General features: G+C 38.6%; 1 protein-coding gene across 2 annotated transcripts in view; it reads left to right on the forward strand.

Moving 5' to 3' along the window:
* The window catches only part of GUCY1A2 (guanylate cyclase 1 soluble subunit alpha 2), a 153470-nt gene that overhangs the window by 13554 nt on the left and 118801 nt on the right, over window positions 1–21115 (forward strand). For both annotated transcript variants that reach the window (XM_064409369.1, XM_064409368.1), the window contains exons 2-4: window positions 1206–1267; window positions 1762–1883; window positions 13104–13822. In XM_064409369.1, the coding sequence (XP_064265439.1) occupies window positions 1206–1267; window positions 1762–1883; window positions 13104–13822 (903 nt within the window). The remainder of the gene's footprint in view (window positions 1–1205; window positions 1268–1761; window positions 1884–13103; window positions 13823–21115) is intronic.

The raw sequence follows: 21115 nt of genomic DNA on the forward strand, positions 1-21115 counted from the left end.
GACAGATGACTCCTTCTGCAAACTCATGAGCAAGAGTTTGAGCAAGTGGTGAGCTCAGCTCTTGAACTGCTAAATCTGTAGGTCAGTAACCAAAATTTGAGACTTTCAAAGGTGATTGTGGTTTTAGAATGAGGTTCCTCTAATTAAGGGGCATTTTGACTATTACTTTCTAAAACAATTAGGTACCTATTCCAAAAGGCAGGAAAAGACCAAACATCTCTAAAATTTCAGTGTGTGTTGTTGTGAGTCTGATCAAAATGTCCATGTCTTCTTTTGATACAGAAGAAAAAGTTACAACTCTCATTTCTGTATGTCAGTCTGAATTCTGGCACCAGGTGAAAATAGACAGATTAAGAACCTCAGCTTTGATACAAGCTAGTAATTTTTGAGGAATAACATTTTGTCGTAAGTGACTTGGAAAATTCAAGAGAGAAAATTACATGGATATCACATGTCCTTTATTTGCCAAAGATCTCTCATGAATTCATTCAAAATTATAGTAGCCTCAGCAGCAGCAATAGTAAGAAAATAAACATTTATATACATAAGAATTTTGGTGAACACTGTATTAGTGGTAATGGTGCAAATAAAGACAATTATGCATGTATGTAGTTTGGTGAATACCTAATAAAATGAAATAGCATAGAAGTGCTTGAAGCATGTCATGATTTTCTTCTGATGAACTTGAATTTTCTGGTAATCTGAAAGATGACTGAAGAGTTATAGCTTGTCAGGAAAATAAGCTGAAATAAATTGCATCTTTATAATTTTTTTTATTAGGAAATGCTCTGGGGAGCATATAGAGTTTAAAAACTCAGTGCCTTTTCCTGGTGATACTTTCATCACAAAATAATGGCATTTTCTTGAAGACTATTTCAAATTAATTATTTTAATTTAGTGAGATAGTTGGTGGGTGATAGTTTTTGAGAGCTGTTTTTGAGAGTGAAGTGGCTCCTTTTTTATGTGCAACTAGCCTTAGAAGCAGTATTAATTATGCCACATTGTAAAATTCTTCCTTATTTAAATGGTGAAGTAAGATACAAGGAATGAATAATAATATTTAATATCTGTTGTTGCGATGGGCATATGGCAGGTAGAAGATAAAGAGGAGTAAAACTGAAGAAAAATAGTGCATGAAAAGATCTGTTAATTGAACTGTTCTCCAATTCCCTAATCTCACAAGTTTTAAAATTATTCTTCCATAGCCTCAGACCATTCGGCAGACTCTTCAAAAGACACTGCAGTATTTTGAGCATCAAGTTATTGGGTAAGTGTTAATGTGAGGTAGTGAAAGGTGCATGGTGATGCTTTGCTCCGTGCTTTCCAATTCACAGCCTTCCATGATAAGCTTTTCAGTTTAATTTTTAACTTTTTCTCTCAAATTCTTAGAGATGCTTTGGAATAGCAATACATAATCTGGGTGTAAATGGTAAACTGCTGTTCGGTCCTATTTCTGTACAATCCCATCAGATGATGACTGCTTAATGAACTGTAATGTCTCTTATGAAAAGACAATAGCAAATCTTTTTCAGTCATAGAATATCAGGTCAGAAAGGGACCTCAAAGCTCATCTAGTCCAACCTTTCTTGGCAGAAGCATGGTCTAGACAAGATGGCTCTGCACTCTGTCCAGCTGAATCTTGAAATTGCCCATCATGGGGCAGTTAATCCTTAATCCTTTGAAAGACACTTCTGAAAGACATTTGTTGACTTTGCATTTGTATAAGGAGTTGTTATAACTTTTTTTTTTTTGTTTCTGTAGTTACAGAGATGCAGAGAAGAATTTTCACAATATATCAAACAGATGCTCCTATACAGACTGCTCTGGCAATGAAGAAACTGAAGATGTCTCAGGAATTCTCCAGTGTACTGCTAATGTGCTTGGTATGTGTTTTTTCAAGGGAATTTATTTCCTTTAGTTGCAAGGAAAGTTTACTGACCATCCTAATGCCAACAATGAAACCAGAAATTTTTGCTCCAACAACAGAAATTTAGAATATAGGCAGAAGCATACCGGTGCACTGTTACTATATTTGTCTCCTTTTCTATATACATTTTGAGTTTTTAAGACAAGCCAGACGTGATTGTCAGTGGAGGCAGTGAATGTGTATTGTGCAATACCCAGTGATTTAATAAGTTTCAAAGGCTTTTGGCAAGCGAACTTGCTTCTGTGCAGGCCTTGGAATTATCTCTAGTGTTTTTATAGGGGTTCTGCAGAACAACAGACACTTTTGTCATTTGTGGGCCTGGTGGATAGAGGGCATGAGAAACAGCAGCAGGGTTTACCTGGAAACTTAGATTTTCTTCAGCAAGAAGCACAACACTGAAATCTGACTGTGCACGATAATTGAAGATAAGTTTTAACTTCCTATGTCAGGGGAATATGGTGAGGGGATAGTCTGCTCACGTTCTGGTCTTTATCATTGTATCCTGCTGACTTAAAATACTTCTGGAGGATATGCATTGTGCATCTGTCTTTCTTACTGCAAACTGTTAAGCAGACTTGGTATGCTCTGTGAAACAGCAGACATGATGTAGTTTAGAGATGACTGTGTTTCACTGATACTCAGAATGCCTTTTTTTTGTTTTTGCTATCTACTGCCTTATTCTGTAAAATGCGGGGTGCTGTCAAGGATGTTCTGTATGCCTTTAACTGCTGCTAGAAAGAGGTGGCATTTTGTATTTTGCATGTGTGGTCATGGAGAGAATGTAGAGAGAATTTAGAACAGATTAAATTCTAAATGTGTCCAGTGTTAGTTACCTTTTTTTAAAAAATTCTAAAATATTTGCATGCTAGCTCTCTAAAACAAATGCTATGAGTGATAAGGCAGAATTCATGCAAAGCAGAGACTTTTCATGTTATCAGGTGCATATTAATATTATAAAAAGCCAGACTAGACATTCAGTACTTGTTTCACCGTGACACAATGTATGTGTAATACAAAAAAGTTATGAATAGTTTTTCACCTTCATAGTGTTTTTAAAGCAATATGTTAGTCCCAGCACCTCGGCATGGCTAAGTAACGTGCAACATGTTTCTTTAGTGTTATCCTCACAATGCATGTTTATTGGGGGCAGATTGGGACCAAAGTATAGGGATAACATCTAAGCATTACTATCTTGGGGAACTATTAAAGTGGGCTTTGTTGAAAATTAGGTTGCAGAGAGTTTTTCTTGGACAAGTTCGCCTCCTAAAGAAAGAATTCTTAGTAAAAAAACCCACTTCAGTATGAGCAAAATACTGAGATAATTTAAAAGCAATCTTTCTCCCTATGCAGGATAAGAACCTAAGGGAATGAGCAGTAAACCCAGCTTCTTTATTTTAATTGTAGCTCCTGTCACAACAAGGAAAAAATTAATGGAGGCTGTGTAATTAATTCTCACATACACAGTTATTTTTCTTGTTGAATAAGGACTGGTAAGAGCTGCCTCTGTGAAAGAGGGACATAACCACTGGGGTGTGTACCTGGAGCACGTGGCATTGCTGAGGCAGGAGGCAAGCATGAATCTGACTGTGGTAAAGGCTAGAGAAACTGTTGAACCAAATCTGGCTCTTGGTTTATGTATACGAGCAGTAAGAGGCACTTGCTGTCTAGGGCTGGAAAAAAAGGCTTCCTTAAAGATGCTTAGAAGCATCTTCCTCCTCTCTGACCTTAGATACTGCCAACATGATTCACCTCTTCCAATCTCCTAACCACCTCTAAAAAAGTCCTTTGGCATTCCTTATTCATCACAAGAGTGCAAATGCTGAGATCACTGGTAAGCTTGGAAGCCTGTGAGCAGATGCTTCACACTGTGGTCCTGGTGTTTACACTGCTCACAAGGAAGTGCTGACTGCAAGCTGTTCACTCAGCTCGGTGCATGTGATTTATCATGTATGAATGCTGCAATTTTCCGACTGTCAAGTCAGCACTAAGGTGTGTCACCATCTTCCTGCAGCACAAGGACCTGATTCTCCTTGTCTCCTTGCTGAGTTTTCTGCTACAAGTCTAGACATCAGTAGAAGTCTCCCTGCTTTAAACTACTGTAATTGAAGGAACCCATGGCCGCACGTTCACATGCTGTAAACTGTGTGTGGTACCAGATCAATCCCACTGTTTTCCTTTACAATGACAGCTTCTGAGGCTGTAGTATGTCATTTAACTTTTGATCCTTTCAAAGACAGCCCAGACAGCTTCATGATGGACTCAGCTTTCATTAATTGGTGCATTCATACTTCTACAGTGTCCTTCATAAGCATGTAGAAACAGAGAATCCTTTAGGCTGAAAAAGATATTTAAGATCATCAAGTCCAATTTAATGCAGCACTGCCAAGTACACCACTAAACTGTGTTCAGAGGAGATTGACAGTGTTGGTTTGAACCTATTTTAGAAATAATGATAAGAGAAAGATGTTCATGATGAAGTATGTTGTGTGGATTACTACCACATTTCTTTCTTAGGTGTCTATAAACTTATACTGAGGTATGTTAGAGAGAAAAGTTGTATCTGAACTGATTCCTTGTTTGACCTTGGGCAAGTTTTTATTCTTTCTGTGCCTCAATTTCCCATCTGTATAATGGAGATAACAGGATTTTTAAAATCCTTTAAACCATATGTCAGTGCTATTCACATTTCAACCTTCTTGAAGTAAAGACATTTTCATACCCTTTGTACATTCAGCATTTTGAACAATGACAGCAAATCTCATTTGGGACTGCTTTTGTCCTCATGATTTAAAATAATTTGATTTCAAGCAAGATTAGAGTGTGCATTTTTACTTAAATGCTTCCAGAATAAAGCAGAAGACCTTCATGTAGCTGCAAATTAAAACTTCGGCAACAGGAAATTATGGATGAAAATTTTTTTTGCTGTTTTGTAACTGCTATGGTAAGGAATTTTTTCCAGGATATAAATCCTTCATGACCTATCTCCTGTTTATTTATTTTGGCAGATATTCAAAGAAGGTCTGTGCTACTGAGTTTTACAGTAGAGAAATGTCCAATTTTCCTTTTTGAACCCCACTCAGTATTCCAATATATCACATGATATTTCTCACATCCCAAATGCAGAAGTCAGATAAAAATTTTACAACCTTCACCTCACCTCCTCCAAACAGACACTGCAAACAATTAATGTAGCCTTTGTGAATGTGAACTATTTTTCACTCTTCAGTCCTTCACAGGGAAAAAAAAGAAAGGGACTTCATTAAGGCAGTTACCTATCTTTTAAATGGCATTGATATTTCTTTTGGAGCCTCTTTGCATCTTGCTGAGGAACTGTGTAATCTGTCCTCACTTTGATAGTAAAACTAATGAAAAGTATCTTAAATCCGTAAAGTCTTACAAAATGAGCTGTTATACAAAGTCTGCAAAGCAGCAGTAACTGTTCATACCCAGTCTCTAATGACATGGAAGAAATGTAGTCTTTGAAAGCCCATTTGTGTATTTTAAACTGCAAATCTAAGTTACATGTACTGGAGCACCATGTTAGATAAACTCTATAAATTACACTTGGTCACACAGTCTGAAGTTACAAATAACACTTGTGTTAGATCATGGTTTCAGCAGAAAGGCCTGGAGAAGTAATTTTACCTATCTGACTTTCCATTGCTTAAGGTACAGAAAAAAATTCTCCTCCATTTTTTTAATTCAAGCAAATAATTTATACAACATAATTATTTTTTGTCTCATAAAAATTTGGCTTAAAAATGCACAGCACATATCAATGGCTAAGTCAGCTCTGCATGTGGACTCGAGTGTATTGCAAGAATTTTTCCTATTAGGCATTTGTAACTTGAGGGGTAATAATGCTCTTTCTTTTGATTTTGTTTCAGAGAGTGGTGTGAAGAATTTGCTTGTCTTTCCATCTATCTGGGCATCTTCTGTTTGGAGGATGATAAAGTGCAGTGGCAATTCCTTAGGGATTCCCTAATACCCTGGTGATAAGTTGTATGGAATCCTGGCCCAGAGCCCTGCCCTGTCAGGGAGATAAATTGTGTTTCTGGATTCAGCCTCCCCAAGTCACCAAGGAGGAGGTGGAATCCATTGTTAGTGTAAGGTTTTAGAGAGTTCTTGCTCTGGGTGACATTTGCTTGTCACTAACAAAGAGAACATGTGCTGCAGGCTGCTTTATATAGGGCAAATCACTTCATGCCTAAATATATCTTGCAGGGCTGATCCTTCATTTAGTACAACGGGCATAATTCCATAAAAGTTATTTGTTCTCTGTACATTTATCAAAGTTAAAGATCTGTGTTTCCTTTATGAAACTAAGAAAATCTTATATGAGGCAATGGCATGAAGCTGTATCAGGGCAAGTTTAGGGTGGATATTAGGAAAAGGTTAATCACCCAGAAGGTGGCTGAGAGCTTCACTGAGGTGAAGGCTATTCAATTTTTATTGCTCCACTGCTGAGCACTTGGGAAATGGACACAGCACCAAACCTGACAGAATTCAAGAAGCACTAGGACTATGTTCTCAGGTGTATGATGTGATTCTTGGGGATGTCCTGTGCAGGTCCAGGAGGTGGATTTTGATGATCCTTGTAGGCCCCTTCCAATTCAGAATATTCTATGCTTCTATGATCCTCTGTTGTTAAAGAGGAATATATTTGGGATCTTTCTGATAATTATTAAATAACTGCTGAGAAATACTGTATTTGAAGAGGCATGAAATAATTGAAAAGGAGGTGCCAAGACAGATCTTAACCTACCTACTAGCCACCTTAGACTGAGTGTAGTGTTTGGAAAAGAAAAACAAAGGTTTGGTAGACTGACTGCTTGGGGGGTGTCTGGGAACTGTAAATGCTTAGATATTGAAAGTATGTAAATTTTTATCACTTCCCTTTGCACTAAGAACTGCGGCTTGTCATTAGGATGCAACTAATTTAGGATACACAGCCTGATTTATAATTAAAGTTGTTGGTTTACAAATGGCGTAAAAGGGAATGTTACATGGCCCAGAGGATTGGCAATACTAATGGATTCTAATAATACTTTATCCTGGGGGGTCTAAGCTATACTCACAGGGCTCCTGTTATTTAGCAGATGTTACAGTGCACTTGCAACACAAAAGTAATCTAAACAAAAAGCACATAATTCATGTGATTTCAGTTCTGAGATGAGTACATCTCAATTAGAAAAGGACAAATGTTTATACCAAATGGCCTTAGACGTCCCACTCTTCTCAAATCAGAGCTATTTATTGTTAGAAAGCAGATGAACTCCCAGCAGATAATGAGCGGTTTGGAATTATGATGTGCAATAGCATCTTGTGGAAGTCTATTTATAAAGAACATCTTCTGGCCATGATTCATTGACTAAATGTAGGTGTTTGTCATTATCTGAGGCGCTGTGAGGTGTCTTGTGGCCTCTGTCCAACCTTCAGAAGTGTGTAGGTCTCCCTTAGGTCCCTCACCTTGGCAGATACAGTAACTATCTGTTGGTTCTTTGGTAGATATCTTGGATGCCTCATGAAGACTCAAGGAGCATTAGATTTCTATGTTTAGTCAGATGAGTTGAGCCCTTTATATATGTGAGGAATTAAGAGAGATGATTTTGCATTTCATGGGAAGAGTTTTTAGATTTCATTGCGATTTTATTCGTCCCAGGAAGTGCAGTTCTGCTCCCTATGTTTATTCAAAGACACATATATTTATTTTAATTAAAAAAAAGCAAATGAAAAAAATCCTTATTACTGTTTAATCTCTAGAGTTAGCATGAAACAAACCTGGTCTGCCTAATTTTTAGGAACTACCCATCTAATGACTGCAGCTTTCATGTAATGAGCCCTGTGGAAATATAAGAAGTGAGCCTCCCAGGTGGTGGGGGGCGACATAAAATCATGATAGTCTTGCTTCACGTAGCTTGGCTTTGCTTGCAGAATTGGTTGCTACTGAGAGCACTGAATGGGGCCGAAAACCTCTTCCACTGCCTGTTCGTAATATCTCATGTGAGCTTCCTGTGTCAACAGTTTTGAGCAGAATATTTTATATTTATGTTAAGAACTGGCAATCAGCTCCTCATCAAAAGGCAGTAATTACAATGGCATTTCTATCACTGGTCAAAGGACAAGGAAAGATACCACCTCATTAAAAGTGGATAAAAGAAATATTATAGGTGAACAAATGTCGGGAGTTCTTTTTTAAACAGTAGTTCTCATTTATATTCTGTGAAATCTTGAAAGATATGCAGGCCCTGCATGTCACTGTAAGAGAAGTGTTGTATAGATTTTTCAGTTGTGTCACAACCATATGTAAAGGTGTAAAATGATGTTACTGTATTTATATATTACCAAAAAGGTAATATAAAAATGCTATCTGGATTCCCAAGATAAATTCACAATCATAATGAAGTAAAATCTAAGTAATTTATACAGGAATTAGATGCTGGTACTAGGCTCACTTACAAGCCAAATGATTCATCTACTGTACCTTCAGCATTAGTCTGTACAAAAGAAAACCTTTTTTATTCAGAGACTAAACATTGCTTTCCCTACCACGTGAAATAATTCCTTGGAATTCTGAACTGCCACCTGTCTTTCTGTCCACAGGTCTGTTTAAAGAAAATATGTTACTGATGCCAAAAATTTGATAATCCAAAAACATTTAAGAGACACTTGCTATAACTGAAGGTGGCAAATTCTGCTTCTGTTCACAGTATGAGGTCTGGAATTGCATATTTAATTGTTCCAGCCGCTTAAGGTTTGATATTTACAGATTCTGAATGGTATCTCAGAAAAAAATGTATTTTTCAATGCCATATGAGTCAGATGCTGGCCACTCTGCAGTCATTGTCTTCATTATTTACTTTTAGGAAAAACTGGATGGCTTGTAACTCCTTCTGCATGCTGTACCAGTTAATGAATTGCATTGATTTTTTTTCCACATCACATAATATTTTTTTATCACATCAGATTTTTTATCTTCTGATTGCTTCTCAAGAGCCTATGATTTGTGATTTTCTTTATGGGAACAGATTTTACCTAATTTCTCCACTTCATAATGTTCAAAATACTTAAAAATGTTGTATTAATTCCTTGACATTTTGTAGTGTGTTTTCAGTTTACATTAACTGCTGAAAAGAAAGTGAAGACCTTTTGCTAGAATGTTATTAAGGATGAAGTCATCTATTTCTGCTCCAGTTCAGTGAAATATTTAATTTGTGCTTTGAACCTGTGCTTAAAGACTTTGGTAATTTTGGATCTGGATAGGAAATATAGGATCCCTTCTCTTAATGTGTCTTTCAGACACATTTTCAAAGGATAATAATTTTTCACAAATCCAAAAGTGCTTTTTAGTGGAGGTCTATAGCAATATTTTCATTCTGTCGTTGCTTTGCCTCAATTTTCTATGTGCATATTTAATTTCTCTCCAATATGGACTAGAATAAAAGTGACATTGTAAGGAAAAGCAACAAAAAGAATCTACTAAGAAAAAAACATTAAAGTTACGATGTGATTTGTCTTCCTGACGTCAGTAGATCCCTCTCTAGGAGGAAAACAAAAAACATTGAGACTAATGCATTTTTAGGGCTTCATTCACTATATTAGTAGAAGTTTTGTAAAGAGCAGAAGCTCAAAATAACAAGTTACTTCAGTTGGGGAGTAGCAGAGATTGGTGGGATGATTTTTGGTTCATTTTGTATTACTACCACTTAGTGGAGTGTCTTGGTGAAGCCAGGAAAGACCTTTTCCTCCGTATTAATTGCAAACCAGTGCTCATTTAGGAAGCCGTGTTGGCGTCATACATGAGGTGATACAGGAGTTCAGTGGCCTCTGCATTTGGAAGTGCTGGGCCCTCATACAGATATCAAATATGTTTCTTTCTTCCTGGGAAGCTGAATGAAAATTTTGCTCAGAGGTCCACAGTGAAAAAGAAAGAATGGAGATGCTGGCTCTTAAGAATGGAATAGCAAATTGTCAGTTTTGATGAACAGAATTTGACTCACATTTTCAGTGCCATATTCACTGTAAAATCAAAGAGAAAAACAATTGTTCAACAACTGAATGTGAGATGATTTTGAAAAGATTGTACTTTTTATATAGATGCATAATCTGAAGGTTATAAGAAGATTATTTTAATTTTGTTTGTATTTTCTCAGCATAAAAACAAACCCCAGGAAGTACCATATATGTTGAAATTGGAAATCATACTGAATGCAATAGTTAAAGATAACAACTAGCCTGTGGAAGTCTCTAAATGTAAGAAAGCATGCACTACACAGACAGTGAGTTCTGGGATTATTTTTTTTAGCATGAAGGTTTTTCTACTTGCAATAAAACTATCTCCCAGTCTGGTACTGTCCTGGATTTATCAGGGATAGAGTTAATTTCTCCTCAGTAGCTGGTACTTTGCTGTGTTTTGGATTCAATATGAGAATAATGTTGATAATCTCCTCGTGTTTTGGTTGTTGCTAAGTAGTGTTTATCCTGAGCCCAGGACGTTTTTGTGTCACATGCTCTGCCAATGAGGAGGGGCACAAGAAAGCTAGGAGGGAGCACAGCTGAGACCCAAACTGGCCAAAAGGACATTCCACACCATTAGAATGTCACTCCCAGTTTATAAGCTGGGGGAGTGACCTGAACGAGGACAGGGACTGGCATTGGTGGTGAGCACTTGCATTGGGCATCACGTGTTGGTTTCTTTTCTTTTGTCATAATTATTACTATTTCCTATTATTATTATTATTATTATTACAATATTTTCCTTTTGCATCAATTATTAAACTGTTCTTATCTCAACCTACAAGTTTTCCTTCTGATTCTCCTCCCCATTCCACCGGGATGGAGGGCTGAGCAAGTGGCTGTGTGGTGTTTACTTCCCAGCTGGGCTTAAACCACGACAGCTATGTGTAGAAATATAGGTAGGGAGAAAATCTACAGAAGACTTGCAAAAGATTAGGATCATTTATATGGTAACAAATGAAAAGGTTATACTGAAGTATATACAGAATTAGTGCTAGGTGAGCATCTCTTCATAATGTTTTTCAGTAAGAGAGGCAGGAATAATTCAGTAAAAACACATACTGAATATTTTGTGCAGCTTTACACAAAGGCATCACTGAAGACAATAGCTTTGCAGAGAAATACAGAAAAAATAGTCTGTGTGTGTTTGTGTAACAAGGAATTTATTGAATAAGTATTTTTTATTCAAAGATAAACATCATGCTTCATGCAAAAATTGTTTTGTTGGTAAGGCTAAGGAAGAAACTTCATTGATAGAAACATTATGATTTTTGGTTCTGAAGGTTGCTTGACTTAGTTTAATTGTCTTAGTATATTATAATGTCTGTTCTTGTAGTGAAAATTCATAACTAACATAGACCAGCAGTTTGGTTGAGTTTGGTCATATCTATTTTTCTATTAGAGTTGATCTGATTTTCTGCTGGTACTGTGTGTAACTCAATTCAAAGCTCAAATGTTTTTAAAAGTAGTGGGATGTCCTCGAGCCAGGTTTAATTCATGTTGCTTGGAGTCAGTATATTGCACCCAGACTGAACTGCCAGTTCTCCGGGGTGGACAACCAGACCAATCTAAGACAATCAGCAAAACCTCAGGCCAATTACTGAGGCAGAGTTCCCAGTAGTGATAATGAGGTGAGGCTTGCATATGTGGCAGCAGAGTCCAGGAGTGATCAGTTCTGCAAACCTCATTTGCAGTCAGTGGCGCCAGGGCAGCTGCTCCACTGTCTTTGTATAATGCACTTGAAAGGCAGTTCACCTGTGCTGTCTTTTGGGTGGCTTTGTGGGATGTATTTGGCCATTTGCATGAATAGCCCAGGGGTTTCTGGTGCTGCTCTGTTCCCCTCTGCAATCTTACAGCCTTGGGTGTCCCTGCCAGACTGCTTACTTTTACACACAGACTTCTAAAGTTGCTCACATTTCACTATAAAGAGCAATGAGATTTAAAAGTATGAATATCTGTTTGTGCATACATATTAATATGATGATTTCTTAGCTATTTGCTATTAATATGGGCTAGAATTTCATTCTTTTTGGGTTATAGTGAGTATTTTTGGTAAGCTATTACAATACCATGTTATGCAGGCGTAATGGTAATGAGTCAGGATTTGGCACACAGTCTTCTGAGTCAGGATATTAGGGGGCATTGTGTACCAGAGGTACTTTCTTTTGGCTTAGCTGCAGAGCTGACCATCTGTGGTCATAAAAGATCCTGGGAATATTTTTGTAATAACCTAGTTTAGTGACCAAATTTCTTTATGAGTAATGGCATTTGAATGAACTTTCCCAAATTATAGCTATTACTTCTTCTATAAAATATGCTTTGTCATGTTCTGATGTTGTCATATTTATATATGTAATTTTATGCATTTTAATTTGCTATTAGTAATGTAAAGCTGGGGAGCACTGAAATCCCTTGTGAATATTGATTGTGTTAACTATGCCTGCGTACATAGCCAATTCAGACAATGCCTTGAGATTATAAAAGGTTATTGTCTGCAAACAACATGACTTCTGTCCACTGTTATACCTCAGGTATAAAAGTCACTAACCACTCTGTTCTGCCCAAATTGAAAGCCTAGAAGCAGTCTAAACAATGAGAAGTTCAGTGATCCTCTGGGATCACCAGTGTTATAAAGCATGCTGAATACACATTAAAATAAAGGGCCTGTTATGCTCTCAGGAAAGAAATAACTGCCCTTCATTTCTGTTCAAATTCAAGAGAAATTTTAAGGTGTTTCACTAGTTGACTGACAGGTAATTCTGTATGATTTCAGTGTGGTGAAGAAACGATGTTGTTAATTCCCAGATTAATTTCCTTTGAAAACTCTGGATAATTGTAATTCACAGACAATTGATATATACTTCCTTTTATTCTGTTACATCTTAAAACAATACAAACACCTGGTTAATTTTGTAACAGTGAGGAAAAGGAAACAAGCCCACCAATAACTGGCTGGGACAGCAAGCTGAAACAATGAGGACTTAAAAAAAAATGGCTTCTAGGGTTATTCCCAACCACCACAGAAACCTATGGATGGGTATCTAGTGAAAAAGCTGCTATCACTGTTTTGGGAAAATCCTGGGCAAATAGAGGCAAAAAGGGAAAATGTGACACAGTAACAATGCTATGTTGTTGATATTAGTGTCTTATTGTCCTATAGGTCTGAAGTTTGAGGAAATGCAAGAAAAGTTTGGGGAGGAATTCTTCAATATCTGCTTTGAGGAGAATGAAAGAGTTCTTCGAGCTGTAGGTGGGACCCTTCAAGACTTCTTCAATGGCTTTGATGCTTTGCTGGAGCATATTAGAACTTCATTTGGAAGACAGGCCACCTTGGAATCTCCTTCTTTCCTATGCAAAGAACTCCCTGAAGGCAATCTCATGCTTCATTATTTTCACCCCCATCAGATTGTGGGATTTGCAATGACAGGAATGATAAAAGCAGCAGCAAAGAAGATTTACCGCTTGGAAGTAGAAGTAGAACAGGTCACAAATGAAAAGTTGTGTTCAGAGGGGACAAACCCAGGGAACTGCAGTTGTTTGACTTTCCTTATCAAAGAACATGAAAATGCAAATACCACAAAAGCACTTCCACCAGGAACTTCCCAGTCCCCCTTAGACCTGAGGATTAGTATCAGCACCTTCTGCAGAGCTTTCCCCTTTCACCTGATGTTTGATCCAAACATGCTCCTTCTCCAGCTTGGAGAAGGTCTTAGGAAGCAGCTCAGATGTGACACTCATAAAACGCTGAAATTCCAAGAGTGCTTTGACATAGTCTCTCCTAAAATCAGTGCCACTTTTGAACGAGTTCTCCTGAGGTTATCTACACCCTTTGTCATCCGGACCAAACTTGAGGATTCTGATTCTGAAAGTAAAGATAAGGTAAGAATGTTAATTTGGAAGTGGATGTGCTTGGTGGGAGAGGATTTTTTGCTCAGAAAAAAGCAGCTCAAGTCCTTTGGAAAGCCCACTCACGCCTTGCAAACAGGGGCTAAGTGATATTCCCTAGCCAAGTGAGTATTTTTCTAGATTATTTATAAGCTTTGCCTCTGAAGTTGTAGCAAATCATGACATTTCCATTCAGAAAATTCTGCACAGTGGGGCTGAATAGTACAGCTTGAATAAAAGGGTGAGGAATTATACAAAATACCTGTATCTTATCCTTAATATCACTCCAGCTATATTATGATAAGAATAGTTTTAAGCCATTTACTAGGGCCCAGCTTGAAGTGTTTATTCTGAAAGTTTCTCACCGTAGATTTCTCATTGCTATCTTACTATATCTTATTTCCCTATTTTGGAATGCTGCTTTCCTTTAGGTTTCTTTTTACCTCTCATCCTGCACTCAAAAAAACCAGAGCTGTAAGTGCAACTGAGTATCACTTAAGCCAGTTTTATTGTGTTCCAAGTCATTCAAATAGGCTCTTGTCCTCCTACACTGCATCTTTCCTCCATGCTTTAGGAGAGAGCTATCTTAACGAGTGAGCTCTGTGTTGAGTTCAATGCATACAGCTGAGTAAACTGAGAACATGTCTTTAGTGTGGAGTTCTTCAGTGGTTGGATGGAATTTATCTCAATACCTATCCTTGAATTACAGGAAAGTTTTTTGGTGTGAAGTAGGGTTCCGGGTTTTATGCACCAAGGTACTTGTACTTAATGCTAACATTAAAACTTGCTTAAAGGCTTGAAAGTCTGTGTGTGGGTGCCTTGGAAATACTGCTGCCCTAAGTGGAACTGGGTGATCTTTAAGGTCCCTTCCAACCCAAACCATTCTATGGTTCTATGATGCTATGATAATTCAAAATATAGTTGCTTCTTACAACAGCTGTATTTCCAGCTTTTCTTTGGCACTATACTTTGGCACCAGAAAGCATATGTCTGGTGTATTTTCCTCTGGAAATAACATGTTCCCCCAAGAGAAACAAACTGGTGTTGCCATGATAATTTAGGGAAAAAGCCTCTGCTAGGATTTTTCCTGTCCTGAGGAGCTGAGAGCCTCAGGAAAGAAATGTAAACAATAACTATCTGCTGCTGTGGAGTGCCACAGGTGAATCTTCCATTGGTCCATGTGGATTGTTTTCAATCAGTGACCAATCACAGCCACCTGTGCCAAGGCTGTGAGCAGTCACAAGATTTTTGTTATTCATTCCTGTTCTATTCTTGTCTTTGTAGCCTTCTGATCTCTTCTCTCTGTTCTTTTAGTATAGCTGTAATGTAGTATTTAGTATAATATATATCATAATAAATCAGCCTTCTGATCACATGGAGTCAAGCCTCGTGTCCTCGCACCAGGGGTCCAAGTCAAAGCAACAAACTGATGCTTTTCATTTTGTATTAGTTGTTGTAATTCAACCTTCTTAAAACCAAAATGGAGTTTATTTTTCAGAGTCTGTCCTCAGTGTCACCCTAACTTTTAATTGCAAGAAGGAAATGAGGTGTGAAAGGAGTGGAGGTGTTGGTTCTGAGCTACCTTATGACACACTTGTTTCTCCTTTGAAAGAGTCTGGTTTCATGATACTTCAGGCAGAACACACCTATCCCTGTCAGAAACCTTCCCCTCTCCCAGGACAGTCACAGCCCTTTGACTGGCTTCTGCTCTTCATCAATCTGCTGTAGATCGCTCTGAAGAGGAAGAAGGTTTAGGTGGGGGAAGGAACCTTTCAAAGCTTTTTTCCCTATTTAAGTTAAACACACGAAATATTCTCTTACCTGGACAGGTTTCACATGCTTATGGCTTGCTTTTAGGAGAAGTGGCAGGAGTGGGGCTTGTTGGAGGCAGGATTTTAGATTAGGCAGTCCTAACACCAGAGAAGCAGGTGGAAGAGGATGGCAGCAAGGGACTGCCAGCAGTTGGGAGAAAAATTGGATCTGGAAGAGTGAGGCATGAGTGAGGCAAAAGTGTGATGGTGAGGTGCAAGGGGAACTGTTGTGCTTCAGGCATAGGAATTACTTTGAGAACATCAGTTTATCTGAAGAGGTATTTTCTTCTGTCTCACACCTTTGATAAGCACGTTCAAAATTTTTTGGCTTGTGAATAGTTAAAATAAGCTCAGCATATGATGCATTTAGCTAGATATTCGCTTTAAAAAAAAAAAGAAGTTGCACAGATTCATAGGCTGTGGTTGACTTGCTTACATAGATTTTGAGAGGAGCGACATAGCAATACAGTTTATGTCATGTCATTATCCATAAAAGTCCTTTATGGATAAAAAAAGTAGACTGGGCCTTGGGAACTGCATGGTGTATTATTTTCCCATAGCTCGTGTCACTCATTTTGGAATTCTTTTCAATTTGCCAGGACTTGTTTGGAAGTTGAATATTAGGCAGGTAGATCACTGGCTGTAAGCATGACCCTGCTTAAAAATTGCCAGTAACTGACTTAGACATTTCCCTATTTCTCTGCCACACACCTCTATTCAGTTCACAGTGGAATCACATCCCACTTAGAGCTATTTATCTTTTTAAAAAAAAAAAAAAATCTGACTCTGCACTAACTGACACTTTTCAGGCTTGGTTACCTTCAATGGCAGCTGTAAGCATGTGACCCAGACAACTCTGCTGCAGTGTTGAATCTGTTCAGATGTCTTATTGCATTAAAAAACCCCAAAAATTCAAAGGCTTTGCAATGAACAGAGGCTGTTCCAGCCTCTTGTCTAAAGATGTTTATTTTAATTTCAATGCATAAATCATATATTTTTTTCAGACTGGCAGTGAGAAAGACAAAATAAGAAAACAGTTTTCATTTAGTCCTGACACCAGTGTTCAGATGAAAGCAAGTCACAAATCACGGTCTTTTCCTAACTAAACACCTACACGCAAAAACAAAAAAAAAACCCAACCCCACCTGTCCTGGCTTTCAGGGTGTTGAATACTTGTCCAGTTTAATTAAAGTCTCATTTGTGTGTTTCAATTTACTGGTATTTGAATAATTGGAATAAATAATACTATGCTAAATTTCTGGCATGAGGCCTGTAAGGTCTGGGTGATAGGTAGCAGAGCTGTATTGCACCTTTGCAGAAGCACAGCCTCATGCATTAATATCTCAGCAAAATTTTGTTAATTTTTATGTCACCAGCTATTCCTTGGAGCTCACAGCATTTACAGGATCCCATTGTTCTAGGGACTAAGCAGAAAAAAAAAAAAAGGACTCTCCACCTGAAGAACATGGACACCTAGACTTAAACATGATTTCCAACACCATGTTTCCTGTTTTCTCATGCAGCTAAATGTTAGTTATTGGCTTTTTTCTTATGGTATGGTACTACCCAGATGTTGAAGGGCCCTGTTGCTCTACTTCTTATACAAACATTCTGTTGTTTTTCACATTTCACTCTAATTTTTGGTTTTGTGTGTGTGTGTGTGTTTAACCAGAGACCTTAACTAGCATCCAGTTAGATTTTCCAAATTTTGGATATTGTCCCAAAATATCAAGGACAATATTTGCCGTTTAACCTCTCTAAGGAAACTCATTCTACATCCCTCTCTATGGGAGCAATTGCAACAATTAAGCATAAATCTATTGAGACAGTTTACCATTTGGGATTGATCTCTTACAGCTTCACACACGGTTAATACGACTGTACTGCACATAAGTTCAGTGAATGTTAGTGGAGTCACATGTGGGATAAGAAGTTAAATTAAGAGGGCTGAGTCTGAACTTGTGTGATGGAGTGTTCTGAAATCCATGCCAAGCCCATCCACTGAGGTGAAGGTGCTGGCATGGGAGGGAGAGATAACCCAGCAGTGAGGGTGCTGCAGGGCAGGTTGGTGTCCCCCACCATTTCCTGACCAGACAGGGGCTGGAAGCTCCCAACAGGTACATCCTGAGCACAGTCATTTTCAGACTGTAGTGATGAGCAAGGCCATCTGTGGCATGATATAAATACTCATCTCCTTGACAGTACACTGAGGTGCCTGGAGCTGCTTCAATTTTTAGCTGAATGGGAACACAAGGAATGACTCTCCTGCTTTCACTCTTCTGGCACGTTCTCCTCACGTGCCCCTGGTGAGCCCTCAGTGCTGGACAATTGAGAGGAGATGGGGCTGCCCTTGCAGGGACCCACTGTCCTCAAGACCTCGATCCAGACCCTGCCCTCCTGGTCCATGGAGTGACAGGATGAGCCCTGCCAGCACTTTGTGTGCCCACCAGTTTTTGAGCCCACATTTCTGAAACTGAGTTTCAGGTTCCCTGCCATATGCTGTGCATCTGTATTTTCCCTGTATTGCTGCTCTTCAGCTCAGACTAAAAGCCCTTTTTCACATTTGAAATAAATCAGTTTTTTAAGGATACTTGCTGGCCTTTGACTTAGGAATCTGGGCGCTTTAGAAATTACCTAAGAATAAAGCTGGCACCTTAAACTGCATTACTGGAGGTGTCCAGACTTTTTTTTCTGATGAAATGTATTTGCTTTAAATATTTTATTAAAAGCATAACTTCCCAGTTAACAGTTCAGCAAAATGTCTTCTGGCAAAAAAATACTTTTATTTATATATGAGTTAATTTTTTTTTCAGTAATTTTAGACATAAAGTACTTTTATGAAGGAAAAAAGTTTACCTTACAAATTCTAATACAATGTTTAAAATATGAAACACTGGGTTTGATAAAAATGACCCTCTGAAATATTTATATTGGCAGAAATTCCAAATGCTGCATATAATTCAGATTTTTGAATGGCTTGAAACTCTGTCAGGGGAGGTTTAGGTTGGATGTTGGGAAAAGGTGCTTCACCCAGAAGGTGGCGGGGCACTGGAACACCCTTCCCAGGAGTGGTCACAGCACCAGCCTGACAGAGTTCAAGAAGCACTCGTACAAACACTCTCAGGCACATGGTGTGACTCTTGGGGCTGTCCTGTGCAGGGCCAGGAGTTGGACTTTGATGATCCTTGTGGGTCTCTTCCAACTCAGAATATTCAGTGATTCAATGACGAAAAGTCCATGCAGACCAGCATGCTGACTCTCACAGTGACCAAGAGAGAACCCTTTGTGAAACAGGTAAGACAAAGTTCAAGGCTGCAGTGTTCCTCTCTGTGAAATACTCTCTGCCCTTTTAGCTCTCACGGGAGGAAAGCACATCCTCTTGCAGTGGTATCCAGGATGTGGCGTGGAATAGCCACCTCAGCACCAAACCTCCAGGATTTTTTCTAGCACCTTTTGAACCAGGAGAAGTTCATACTGTCAGCTTCTGTGGCATCCTGTGGACATAAGGTCTACTGTTTATTAGCAACTGTGAATGTGAGACCCCTCTGGCAACTTTCAGCCAGATGTGGACATTGAATATGGAGTAAAACAGCTGGTAAAGAAGCCTGCTTGCCCCTTGCTTCAGCAAAGCACTTTCCCAGTGTGTTTTCCCAAGTGTGTTTGTTGATCACTGGAAACTGTAAAAAAGTAGTGCTTTTTAAGTGCTGGAAGTATGCTGTCCCCCTTTTTATACTGAGAGTCAATTCTTTATCTCCTTCTTCTGTATTTTTAGTCTGGACCAACTGAATGAGACAAGCCGTCCTGACACTCGCAGATTAATTTAAAACCCAGTGTACACAATCTTGTGTTTTTCTTTTGCTCTGTAACTGTTTTTCCTCTTCTCCTAATAAAATTAAAATGAAATGGCCTGAAAGTCATTCCGGCATAAGGAACATCTGTCACATATGATCTAGGAATTCTAATTTTTTTCCTAGACCTGATTTAATCATAGTCAGTCAGCTTTTGACACTAAGCTCCCGTTGCTTTGCAGGCTCATGGAGCTCTTGGAATCAAATTTGTGTCTTCTGTTTCTGCTAATGCTATTATCCCATTTGCTTGTCAAAATGTGTATGGACTTTGATGGTTTTCGAGATGAATTGGGTTGGCTGGCTTGACTGCTTCTACAGATTGTGGTGGGTTATGAGAAACAATAGATGACATGACTTTCTTATCTCACAAACAGTTGTGCATTGGAGAACTTTAGTAACATTGTGAAATGGGCCCAAAATTGTTAATAATTCTACTTTAAGACAGGCCAATGAAAATACCATTTTGAAACTGTTTTCAGTGATAGGACTGAAAAAGTGTAGCAATCTAAAGTTAAAATACATCCTTCTCATTTACACTCGCTGTAAAACAAAGAAGATGTTTCCAAATTCTTTTGTCAAGTGAAGTGGCTGTTAAAACAATGTGACTCCATGGTAAACTCTTCCCTCTTATGATTTGTATAATGTTTTGATAAGGAGGCTGGTTGGACATGAAAATGTCCATGCTTCTCTATTTGCTGCAAAACTTTTGCATGGTTTCTAAACTACACTATGTCATAACTGGAACAAAATGCATTTAATTAATTTTTTGCATTACAAGATGAGAATACTTAGACACAACTCAGTTTGATTTTCAGGAATGCGTTTTTTCCTCTTTGTTCCACTGACTAAAATTAATTGTTGGTTATTCAAAATACATTTTCATGCTTTTCCTCATTTGCTTATCTGAGTTCTTAAATGACTGTGCTTTTCATGGCATCTAATCTGATTGGGTGTGATGTCAGTAAAAAGCCCTTTTCCTTGGGATGCTTGAATTAAAGCAGGCACATTCACTCACTCTTTGCCTTGCTCCTTCCTGCCTGGCACTTGCAATGTGACAATGCATGAAGTAAGGCTAGGGTTTTATTGATGTGTTTCTTTGCGGAGGCTGGGTGGACTTAGAAAGAAGGGGAAAAGCTGGAGCGTCTCCCTGTGGATTGAGTGGGCTTTGTGCAGGAGCTGTCTCAAGCGCATAGGCGGGAAGGCAGAGCCTGTGAGAGCACCTGGGTGTGCCTCTGAGCATAAACATTGGGTTTATTGCTCTCAGGGGCAGTGAATGCAAGTGTGGCACTACTTGCGTTGTCAGCTTTCAGTGGTAAGCAAACTGAAACTTCTACCCAGCAATTGCCAAACCTTCTGCCAGCCCTACTCCTGGAATGTACTCCATGCCTGAAGGCAAGCCTGAGTTACCCCAGGTCACTTGCAGAACTGTCCTGTGTGGCCAAAGAGCCCGCACAAAAGAGGAAGCTTATCACTTTCTCCCTCCACCTTAAATTTTGTGTTCAAACCTCAAATTAGGACCATAGGATTCCCTGCCTGCTTGGTTTTGAGTGTGGCTTAGTAGTTTTGGACCAGTTTTTGACTACTTAGCTTGTTTCTTCCAATCATGTCTCATAAATATCTAGTCTTTT

Source organism: Passer domesticus, chromosome 2 (assembly GCF_036417665.1).
Source record: "Passer domesticus isolate bPasDom1 chromosome 2, bPasDom1.hap1, whole genome shotgun sequence".
Taxonomy (NCBI): domain Eukaryota; kingdom Metazoa; phylum Chordata; class Aves; order Passeriformes; family Passeridae; genus Passer; species Passer domesticus.